The following is a 10,881-nucleotide window of genomic DNA, read 5'->3' as shown; positions in this document are numbered from 1 at the left end:
AAGACAATCCACGCTCCGCCCACTCACTTCACCCGCGATGGTCTGACCTAATTGTTGTTAACGTTATTTAAATTTCTTTCTACCCGACAGCGAAAATTATAAAAAAAAATTGTCGAGCAAAATTTTACTTTACCAAATTTTTAATGGTTATGAAAAAATAACCCCGTGATTGATAAAATGAAAAAAAAGTAGCCTGAGATTCGAACCGGTAAACTTACATATTACGGCAAACATACTAGAATACTGCGCCAAACTAGTATTATATATATTGTGACAAGGCAAAATTTGATATTAGTTAATACGTATCTGTCATATTCGGCGTGACATACTTTTATATTTAAGCGTTATGACAGGAGAAGAAAAATATTGGGTTGCCCAGTAAGTTCGTGCCGCTTTATAAGGAAAATTGAAACCCTGTTCTCTTAAATTTTTGGAAATGTTTTTAAATTATATTGGTACGACTCTATACCTAAAACGTCTTTTATTATTGGATAAAATTTTAAAAATTAGTTTTTATCTCAACCAATGAAATGAAATTATTTATAATATAGAAATTTTTGTGACGTTTGATAATGGTGGAAATCCGAAAATGAATCCACTTCAGCTACAGTCTATTGTAAGCTTCATATCGAAAATCAGAACGAACTTTCCGGATAACCTATAATGTTAATACAAAGTGTCAAATGAATGTAACAGAAGTAGTTTATTCCAAATTGTATCACAAGTATATAGAGATAGAGTTCAATTTTGTCAAATGTACCGATATTTTTGCGCACCTTGACTGCTTCGTTACTTATGACGCTGTGGCTGCTACGATATTTATGAGCATCTTGCATGTACTCATATATTTGACGCTGTGTATGTACCGATGTATTTGAGCAGGGTGAATGTATCTATTATTTTGAGGACTTTTGTTGTACCGATATAATTGATTACTTTTGATGTACCTATATATTTGCATATATTGTCTGTTACGATCTATATGACGCTGACTGTACTTGTACTGGCATAATATAAACAAGACAACTATACTATTTTTTATAATGAAAATAAAAACATTTTATTTAACTTCCAGATTAGCAATATCATTTGTTTGCTGCATGTATGGATTGGGATACTTGTGTGTTGTTACCCTTATATTGATACGCCACTTCTTTGTATTTATACCGAAGTACATGGGTAAGTACTAATTTTAAATTTTTCTTAATTTAATTTAATTAACAATTTCATGAATAAATTTTAACTTTTACATTTATTTCCAGCGCCACAGTGGAAGAAATTTGTAAATGCGACAGTGTGATATAATCACAATTACTATATACATTTCCAAAGATATAAAATAATTAAATATAATGCTAATTTAGTAATTAAAAAAATGTGTAGATCGAAACTCTTAATAAGAGATAAAATATAATTGGTCATAATAAGTAGTCATTAATACTGTTTACGATATTTTTAGTATGAAAATCTGGGCTTTTTAATGCATTACTAATCATCCAAAATGATTGTTAGTGTAAGATTTTAATTTTATTGCCTAATTTTTTGGTTGGCAAATTACATTGCGTACAAAAGAGGACTTATAAATTCCAAACTTTAATAAACACAATTCTAAAAGCATATCAGCATTTTAAGTCTTAAAAGACTTTGAAATAATTTGTTAAAAATATATAAAATGTATAACGAAAAGTGAACTAAATATCTAAGTATCTATTACTAACTTAAAACTATTAATAAGAAAACATTTTACTTGTAAGTACTTAACTTGTTTTAAAAAATATATGGTCCTAATAGTCTTAACCTGAAAGGCATTGTATTACAATCATTACCTTATTTCTCTGACAAATAATTTCGTGTTTACTGTTCGTACCTTTTCAAGGTCATTTTCATTATTATCTATACTACAATTGGTACGTTATTGCATCTTCCTTTAACCCTATAAATGTGAAAGAGAGGGACGTAGACGCTATCCTATTCCCATGTTTTGTTACTCCATTGGCAAAAGCAAAAGAGTAAATTACTATTTGACTATATGTCAATTAACATTTATTCATACTGTACAGTATTAGATAATCGTATAAGATTCCAGTATATTTTGAGGGTTGAAATAATTGTATTCATTTTAACTTAATATTTTACAAGCCTTTATTTAAATTTTATATGATTTTTGTATGAAATGAAAAATAAAATATAAATATAATAAGATGTTTTATTTTTTTATTTTATTTTAAATACTACGAGAATATTTTTGAATACGCAAAAACAGAAATAATTGGAACAAAGTGAACATACATTTAAAATCGTATAATTAATTAAATATCGTTCTTATTATTATAAAAAAAATCCTTAAATAATTAAAGGTATGCTTAATACAAAACACATATAATCTTAATATTAATCGTGACATTTTTACTTAACTACTCTTCGGGTGGTTTATAATCTGGTACAACTTGCAACACTTTTTCCCGCCATCTTAATTTTCTGGCCTCTTGTTCTCTTATTAAAGCGTTCAAAGCGGGTAATGCTCTCCAACATGTAAATGTTTTAAAAAGTATATTACTGCAATATTAAAAATAAAAATTAGGTATATTTAGTAAAGAAAAAGGGTCAAATGCACATGTGTCATATTAAATTTCAAAGCGCGACGTTCCTACTAAAATTACCAGTGTTAATCGTACCTATTATGATATATTTCAGCTTTGTACCATTTCATCTGATACTCTTTTTTAATCATTTCTATCCCTTTACGAAATTCACGAAATACTAACTGCGATACGTATAAATCAGAATAATCTTCGGCAACTTGAAGTTTTAATTTATAATCACGATAGTTCTGAAAATTTAATAAAACTTATTAGCATTTTATATTTTACACTTGGATTTGACACTAACAGTGGGATTCCGAGACCAAAGAACACCATTTAAAACATATAGTTATCTCTGTTTTATCAAAGATGAAAGACAGGGATGACGATATATTTTACACAAAGATTTTTGTATCAGAGACCTACGGTAAATCATATAACATGTTTACGAATTACCTGTTTAAAAGAGTCGAACGTTTTGCGTAAAATTTTCTTTCTATAAAAATCTTCCGCTATATAATTTCTTTCCAACCACATATCTTCTGTATGCCACATCCAATGCAAAAATACATTCTTCTTAATTTGGAAAAGGTAATGTGCTTTAGCCTTTTCCATATTATCTTGTTTTATTGCCATTAGCTTCCTTAATGGATTAATTCCATACTTTGCCATCAAATTTTTTTCATAATGTAGATCCGCCATCACAATAAGAGCCCTCATTCTTTCAGCGTGTTGTTTCTTCCTTATGTTTTCTATTTTTTCCTTCTTTCGTTTCTCTTTTAATTCTTTCATTCTTTTCAATTTTTCTTCTTTATCCATTTCGGCTTTAGCCAATTCAGACTAAAATAAATCTTTGATTAAAAACTAAAAAAAAACTTTATTATAATTCCGATGCTACTTAAAAGTATCCGACCTGTTGTTTCAGCCTAAGGCGTTCTTCTTCCATCTGCCGTCGTCTCTCTCGAATCATGGCATGTTTTTCCTCGCGTTCTCTTGCCCTATACTCCATACGTTGTATAAATTGCGGTACTTTTAAACAGTGAAGCACTAATGATGGTTCTGGAATGACAATTTTTACATTGCAAACTGGCAGAAAAATGGGACGATATGTGATTTTTTCGTGAGTGTGTCATTTTGTTTTACAATGTATAAAATTATTTTTGTAAGAACATACCTTCTATTTCCCGAATCTTTAATTCGTTTGTTAAACATTTGATCTTCGGTTTGAGTTGTCGATCAATTTGGTAATACGTTTTACAAATTTCGTCTCGCATTGATTCCAACGATTGCTTAGATGATTCAATAATTTTGTTACATTTAAGTTGTTCTATAATTTTATTTTGTTCGTCTAATTTCATCTTTTGTAAAGCGATTATGTTTTGCTGCACTTTGTACCTGATGAAAATGGATGGGAAATGTAAATGTATTCTCATATGTAATGGTTGTGACTGTGAGCATAAGAATCATAAGCTCATATCACGACCTGACTCTGACGCAGTGCTTAGGAATTTGAGAGATAATCCTGTTCAGTGGCAGTCATGAAGCGAGAGTGCCAGGATAATATAGAGGCCGAAATATAATAAGCAAAAAGTAAACAGGAAAGGTAACGCCACAAATTATGAGGACGCGATGGATATTTGTTGGCGACAATTAATACCCATATCACTCATGTAAGCCAGTTTTAGTTAAATTGTAGCTGTGTGCACAAACGAAATCGAAAAAAATGGCCATACCTGTGTTGATAGGTGTTATAGTCTCGAACGTGTAATTTTGTTTTATTAACAGATTCAATTGATTGTTTTGAACTATTCTTCTTCTCTGTCAGTTTATCGAAAAACTTATTAATAGCAATTTCTCTTTCTTTTATCTGTCTCCTTGTATCGGCGTAAATTTTCCATTTTTTGAAATATTTCTTCCCCAAAAAATTATGTCTATTCTGGGCTTCGGTTCTAAACGGAATAATACATAATACTTCTGATATTTTACCGTTCTCCATTTCCATTGTAATAGGAATTCGATTATTATCATTCTTAGTTTCCACATCTAAATTGTTTCTTTGATAACTAGCGAAAGAAATATCGTCCTTTTCATTATTGTCTTTTTCAACGTTCGAATCAATAGCCATCATAATTAAAAGAGATTCGAGATCAGTACGATGTTCGTTAATCTTGCTTTCAGATTTTATAGTGTCGTCTATATTTTGGGTCTTAACATTATAATTAAAATCTAAATCGTTATTTACACACTTGATTTCGTTAGATGAATAACTTTGTTCTAAATTATTATCCTGAGTGATTTTTCTCTTTTTGCTCATTGCACTAATATCGATATTATCTTTTCTTTGCTTCATTTTATTGCTTACGTTATTGGAACGTTTCTGTGGCTTTATTTGCGGTTTAAAACTGGTATCATGTTTTACAATTAAATCGTCAGAATTGTCGCTATTGAAACCAAATATTTCATTTTCGAGATCTTCATATTTCGAGATTTCTTTCCTCAAGTTTGGTTTACAACTTTCTATTTTTTTCATAGCATTCTTAATACAAATTTCATTCCGTAAATTAAGCTTGTTAAAATAATTTCGCAAATTAACAATATCCCTGTTCATATTTTGACTAGAGCACTTAAAAAAAAATTCCTGAAAATATTCTCAAAAATAGGTACACAATAAAGTGCAATTAGCTATCAATTTCTGTAACAGAAAAAAAGGAAACTTTGTTTAAAAACCTGTAGGAAATTGAAAAGAATGAACATTTTACTTTATTTTTTTGGAACTATGTTACTCTTAAAGCACTCGTTGAATTGAATATAAATAATAATACAAAGTCATACCACAGAATTCTTCAAGCTTATACTCATAAATGTGTCCTATTTAATATATAGATAAATTTGTATTTTTAAGACTTCTTACGATGTCCTTAAGTAAATAAAAGTATTGATCTAACAATTTTGGTGCGATGTCTTATGCATAATTTAATTCAAAAACAGTCGACGCTGCCATGGCAACATGACCTTTCAAGAAGCAGGCTACTTTTTTAAAACTTAATAAAATCTCACGCCCGTAACCCAGAAGGGTAGGCAGAGACCACCGGCCTCTCCATGTTTATGCAAGTAAATTTTGATTTAAACGTACAGTGCATTTAAAGTAAAATATTTGCTATACAAGATTAATAAAATAATTCACGATTTTTTTTAAATACTTTAAAATTGTTATTAGTAAAAAAAATTATCACTACGTTTATAAATTATGACATCCCGCAGTGACAAAACACGTTGACATGACACTGACAGAAAATAATGCACATATTTGACAGTTATTTTATTTATGCAGTATGCAGGTTTTGTTGTTAATTACTAAAATAATTTATCTTATATAATATATACTAGAAATTGTTATAAAATTTTCTTTGTCTAACAGTTAATAAGATGTTTTTATCATTTGAAACAAGCGTTATGGATAATCTAAACAAGTAAATTTCAAGTGAACCAATATTTGATTAGATCATCACTACTGCAGTGAAGGAAGTTTCACATGAAAAAGTAAATGTATCTTCCTCTTTACAATGTATACGAAAAGAGATGTGTGGTTAGAATTTCTGTATCTAAATTGGGATTCTTTACTGTACTGCTGCCATTACTTGCTTTTATAATGTGTATAATATTGACAATGTATAAAGATTTTGATAGAGCTAATCACACACATTGCAACGTACCAAATATATTCCCTTCAATATCGGCATCTATTGGAAATTATGAACCCCAAAGAACAATTTGGAAAACTGCCATTTACATCCATGCACCTATCAGGTTCTTTATTATATATTTACGATGGAAATATTATAGAGAAATTATATTAGACACTTTCAGTGTTATAGTTAATGTAGCTGTATCTTTAAATGTAATAGAAAATCTGTCATTGGTTGGCCTGAGTTATTGGACTTCGTCTCTGAATTACCGTAAGTAATTTTATAATATTTTAGTATGTAGTATAGTGAAACCTTCAAGAAAGCACAATATTTTTCTTGGTTGTAAAAGTTTTTCGCTTATCTGACTATCTCACTTATGGAGTTCTTTGGTGCAATGACAAAGTCACAATGACTCCATTACAGAGGTTTCTTGCATATTCAGGTTCCAATATACTGTGTTTATTTCTTTGCTGTGACGAGCTTTAATAAGATCAATATTCCGTGTATGAAATAGTGTAAAATCTTCACTTCCTGTTTAAAATCACAATCAAAAACCTGACATAATTTCACTTTAAGTCATCACTATTTCTGAATGACTAATATGAACAATCTTGTTAATTTTTATGTTTCAGCATTTCATGAAGTATGTTTCAAGACATTTATTGGAACATCAATATTTTACATGCTGCTAACAAGTGTACTGGTTACTCAGTACAGAAGGAAGTCTCACATGACTCGTTTAGAGAGAAACTCTGTTAAATTGAAATGGAGAGCATTTTCCATTAATGTTGTGTCATTTACGATTGCTGCTTACTTCTTTTTAAGACACAACAGACTCTGTGAACCTTATGGTAAGACAATATGCACATTATAAAAAAAATATATTTATTGACTCAAATTTAAAAATAGTGACTTAATCTTTTTATAATTTCAGTATACTCTATGTTCGGGTTTTCTGAATATATTGTTGTGTTCAGCAACATTGCATTCCACATGACAACGGTGTATGATTTGGAGAGGAGGAATATTTATCTTAGTACAAGAGGCATTAGATTAGAATAATAGAAAATCTAAGATAATAGAGAATACAGCTTTAAAGTGACAGTCAAGATAAATAAATGACATTATTAATGTATGACAAAAATCATTTTGCAGTCTTTTTTTTTAAAAGAAACTTAACTTTGAGTTATGGCCAGCTTTATCATTATTTAGTAAATATCTTTTAATGGAAAAAATTACAAACTTCTGCCAAATATTTTAGCTAATTAGTCTGCTATACAATATATTCATTTTTAGTATTATGTGTACTTATTAATAGTATAAAATATTCAATTTAATTGAAAAATTTTCCATGTCGTCTTCCTTTATAAATAGATGTGTAGATAGATTGTATTATATGTAAAAAAAATATATAATGTGCGACACCATTTTATTTGTATTTTTCTAGAGATGCAATAAAATATGGGGAAATAAAACAATTATTTTATTTATAATTTAATAACAAAAATATCAACAATATAATCATTCATAAAAAATATAACATTTATTCTTTGTACATTAATGAGTAAAATAATTTTAAAGACTTATAAAATATATTCGAAAAGAACAATATAAATCTAAAAGTAATAATGAAAAAATAATATATGATTATTAAAATAAAATGTATACACGGAAAATGTAATTTTTAACATAATATAATGTCCATTTTCCTTAAAAAAATCAATAAATCCTTGCTCTCATCAGACATGAACAATATAATCATGTTAATTAATGACATTATTGCAATATTTAAATGTAAACAGCATTATATAAACAACAATCCGACTTGCATTTACAAGACTAGATAACATAATCCCAATTACCAATAGTGTTGATTAAACTAGAGACGCTTATATTATATTACTTCTAAATAGTCATAAAATAGGATTTATGTTTAGTATACTTTCAACCAAGACGGTTTAGGAAGTAAATAAAACTATTAATCAATCCATTTGTTTACTATATAAATGTGTATGTGTTTATATAGCTATCTGGATTTTATCACAAAGAAACTATTGCATAACTCATAATAAACAAACTTGTCATCCACAAGCTGATAAGATGTGTCATTAAAAATACATAAAACATCACAGTTGTACTAATTCAATTAGATATATTGTGTCTGGAATATTACTGTGCATTATATATTGTAGACTCTTATAAAATAATAGCCCATATTAAAAACATTTGTACTTACAATAGTATAAGTAGTGTAATAAATATACTCAAAAAACAACCTGCTATAGTTTGAACTCTTCTTCCATTTTATCTGCTATCATTTTAGCGATAGCCAAAGATGATGTAGCACCGGGAGATGGTGCATTTCTACAATGCAGCACTCGACTGCCAATTGCACCAGACCCAGGTTGAGAATCAAACACAAAATCTTCTATCAATGTGCCTGAAATTAACATATTTTGTTCAAATCAATACCAGTTCAATATAAACATTTTGTCAAGTAATACTTCTTTCCCAAATACAATAAATTCCAGTGAGTAATCACGGTGGCATGACAATTGTTAAAGTAAAACTTCCTAGTGCATAATGACAAAACATGGGAAACCAGTCATTCTTATTCACTAGTATTTTTTTCCTTATAAAATATTATAGAAAAACATCAGGATACTATATACAATACCATACAATATCAGTTTTCAATCGCATCACTACTTATTCTACACTAGTTGATTCATTAAAAAAAACCTACCATCTTTTGCCATAGCTTGCGCTCTGACTCCCGCTGGCCCTCTTTCCACATCAGCACTAGTTATGTTTTGTATATATTTTTGTATTTGCATTACTTGGAGTGGCATAATAAGTGACCTACTCATTTCTTTCAACCCAAAACTTGCATATTTTAGAGCCATCCTTTGAAATCCAGAGAATCTAATTATTTCTCTTAACTCCTTCATATTCACATCACCCCATCTGAAATAGAGTTCATATTTATTATTTGGTGATAATTTATAATAATCAAGTTTGAGAAGATTGATAAATAATTTACCTGTACCCCTCTTTACAAAATGCTAAAATAGCATTAGGTCCGACAATAACTCTTCCATCTATCTTTGGTGTCAAGTGTACACCAAGGAAAGGAAATCTTGGGTCAGGTACTGGGTAAATATTGGCTTTTGCAATTTTACTTTTATTTGGCTTTAAGTACAAGTATTCACCTCTGAATGGAATTATTTTTGGCTCCTCAGGGCATCCAGTTAATACCGCTACTGTATCTGATTGTAAACCACAACAGGTTAACACATACTTCGCCTCTATTTTGTCAACTTTTGAACTATTTAAAATAACAGGGTACTCAGCCCCCTCTGATTCAATGAATTTAGTTACTTCAAAATTAAGGTAACTTTTTCCACCACATTCCTCAAAGTCTTTCACATAGGAATTAGTTACTTCACCCCAGTCTACAATACCTGTATGTGGTGACCACAGTGCTTCTAGTCCTCTACAGTTTGGTTCTAATTCACGCATCTCTTTAGAATCCAGAAGTTTAATATCCTTAACACCATTTTTAACTCCCCTATCATACAAATCAAGAAGGCGGGGCACTTCTGACCTTTGTGTAGCTACAATTAGTTTGCCACATTTTGAATATTTAATACCTTTCTTGTCAAGGTATTGGTATGATAAATTCAAACCTTCTACACATAACTTGGCTTTCAATGAACCAGGTTTGTAGTAAATACCAGCATGAATTACACCACTGTTGTTTCCACTTTGATGACATGCAAAACGATTTTCTTTCTCAACTATTGCTATCTTCAGTGACGGATGTCGTAATATTAATTCACGAGCAGAAGCGGATCCAACAATTCCTCCACCAATTACCACAATATCATAACTGTGATGCTTTTGATTGCTGTACCTAAAAATAAAAATAGTTGTGCAAATTATAATATCAGACCATTGCCAGACAAGATCACTTTCAATCGATATTGTTTTTTTACCTTCGTGTAACTGTATAATTTAAAAAACCTAAACATTGAAAGATTTTTGAAGACAAAACTGGTAACGACACTGCACTTTTGGTTATGAAAGACATGTCAAAAAGCTTTAGATTTTTTTTATACAACTAGTATTCTACCTAAAATAAAGCTTAAAGGTACCCTTCAACACCTCTATGCTTCAACCAAGATATTTACATCACAGTTGCATATTAACACTATACAAATAGTTACAATAAATGACAAGAACCAAGTATTTCTAAATTTAATCTAGAACTAGCATCAATTCTAAAAAGCAATTCCGTGTTACTCCGCACTCGGACGTCAGACAGTATAATGTTTATTTTATTTTATTTGTAATAAATGTTTGATTGACTGCGATATGAAAACACGAAAAGTCACAAAGTTGCACGGTAAAAAATTAACTTGACATTAAAACATGCTTGTTGCTAGATGAGCGCAACCTATTGGCAACCTACTAAAATGTCTTTTATTTCCTACCAATAATAATAAAACTTGGGGACTCATTGTAAAAATAAATTCGACCACAAATCAAATAGTTGAGTTGTTGCAAATTAATTTAAATTGACCCACTAAAGTTTGCGTTGCTTTCGAAAA

The 10,881-nt window shown here is 29.6% G+C and overlaps 4 protein-coding genes across 4 annotated transcripts in view; 2 read left to right on the top strand and 2 right to left on the bottom strand.

Annotated features, from left to right (window-relative positions):
* The window catches only part of GABPI (zinc finger DHHC-type palmitoyltransferase GABPI), a 3,514-nt gene extending 1,800 nt beyond the window's left edge, over positions 1-1,714 (top strand). Inside the window, exons 5-6 of the mRNA XM_013320661.1 lie at positions 1,076-1,179; positions 1,263-1,714. Of these exons, the coding sequence (XP_013176115.1) occupies positions 1,076-1,179; positions 1,263-1,300 (142 nt within the window). The 3' untranslated portion in view covers positions 1,301-1,714. The remainder of the gene's footprint in view (positions 1-1,075; positions 1,180-1,262) is intronic.
* A 691-nt stretch (positions 1,715-2,405) lies between these two features.
* Positions 2,406-5,693, bottom strand: LOC106124665 (coiled-coil domain-containing protein KIAA1407 homolog). The gene is made up of 7 exons (XM_013321571.1): positions 5,415-5,693; positions 4,316-5,274; positions 3,757-3,977; positions 3,496-3,641; positions 3,039-3,422; positions 2,676-2,830; positions 2,406-2,556 (listed from the first exon to the last, which is right to left on the bottom strand). Exons 2-7 carry the CDS (start codon positions 5,188-5,190, stop codon positions 2,415-2,417), a joined length of 1,923 nt encoding a protein of 640 aa, XP_013177025.1. The 5' UTR covers positions 5,191-5,274; positions 5,415-5,693; the 3' UTR covers positions 2,406-2,414.
* A 266-nt stretch (positions 5,694-5,959) lies between these two features.
* LOC106124297 (post-GPI attachment to proteins factor 2-like) lies at positions 5,960-7,736 on the top strand. Its single transcript, NM_001311836.1, is given in 3 exon segments — positions 5,960-6,538; positions 6,901-7,119; positions 7,203-7,736. Coding segments are annotated over 3 exon segments (759 nt in total). The 5' UTR covers positions 5,960-6,126; the 3' UTR covers positions 7,331-7,736.
* A 195-nt stretch (positions 7,737-7,931) lies between these two features.
* Positions 7,932-10,685, bottom strand: L2HGDH (L-2-hydroxyglutarate dehydrogenase). Its single transcript, XM_013323529.1, has 4 exons — positions 10,267-10,685; positions 9,312-10,184; positions 9,015-9,235; positions 7,932-8,708 (listed from the first exon to the last, which is right to left on the bottom strand). The coding sequence occupies exons 1-4, from the start codon at positions 10,359-10,361 to the stop codon at positions 8,548-8,550; spliced, it is 1,350 nt and encodes a 449-aa protein (XP_013178983.1). The 5' UTR covers positions 10,362-10,685; the 3' UTR covers positions 7,932-8,547.
* Positions 10,686-10,881: the final 196 nt, after the last annotated feature.

The sequence above is a fragment of the Papilio xuthus genome, unplaced genomic scaffold (genome assembly GCF_000836235.2).
Source record: "Papilio xuthus unplaced genomic scaffold, Pxut_1.1 DF828952.1, whole genome shotgun sequence".
Classification (NCBI taxonomy): Eukaryota; Metazoa; Arthropoda; class Insecta; order Lepidoptera; family Papilionidae; genus Papilio; species Papilio xuthus.
The sequence above is the reverse complement of the archived record's forward strand: the minus strand, read 5'-3'. Positions and strand labels throughout refer to the sequence as shown.

Bases quoted from the DNA above. Each gene is read 5' to 3' on its own strand.
- LOC106124665 (XM_013321571.1), bottom strand. From the start codon at position 5,190: ATGAACAGGGATATTGTTAATTTGCGAAATTATTTTAACAAGCTTAAT. The intron at 3,642-3,756 runs GTATGTTCTTAC...TTGTCATTCCAG, and splicing joins AAAGATTCGGGAAATAGAAG to AACCATCATTAGTGCTTCAC. The intron at 3,423-3,495 runs GTCGGATACTTT...GATTTATTTTAG, and splicing joins GCCTTAGGCTGAAACAACAG to TCTGAATTGGCTAAAGCCGA.
- L2HGDH (XM_013323529.1), bottom strand. From the start codon at position 10,361: ATGTCTTTCATAACCAAAAGTGCAGTGTCGTTACCAGTTTTGTCTTCA. The intron at 10,185-10,266 runs GTAAAAAAACAA...TTTTATTTTTAG, and splicing joins AATTATACAGTTACACGAAG to GTACAGCAATCAAAAGCATC. The intron at 9,236-9,311 runs GTAAATTATTTA...ACTCTATTTCAG, and splicing joins TTTTGTAAAGAGGGGTACAG to ATGGGGTGATGTGAATATGA.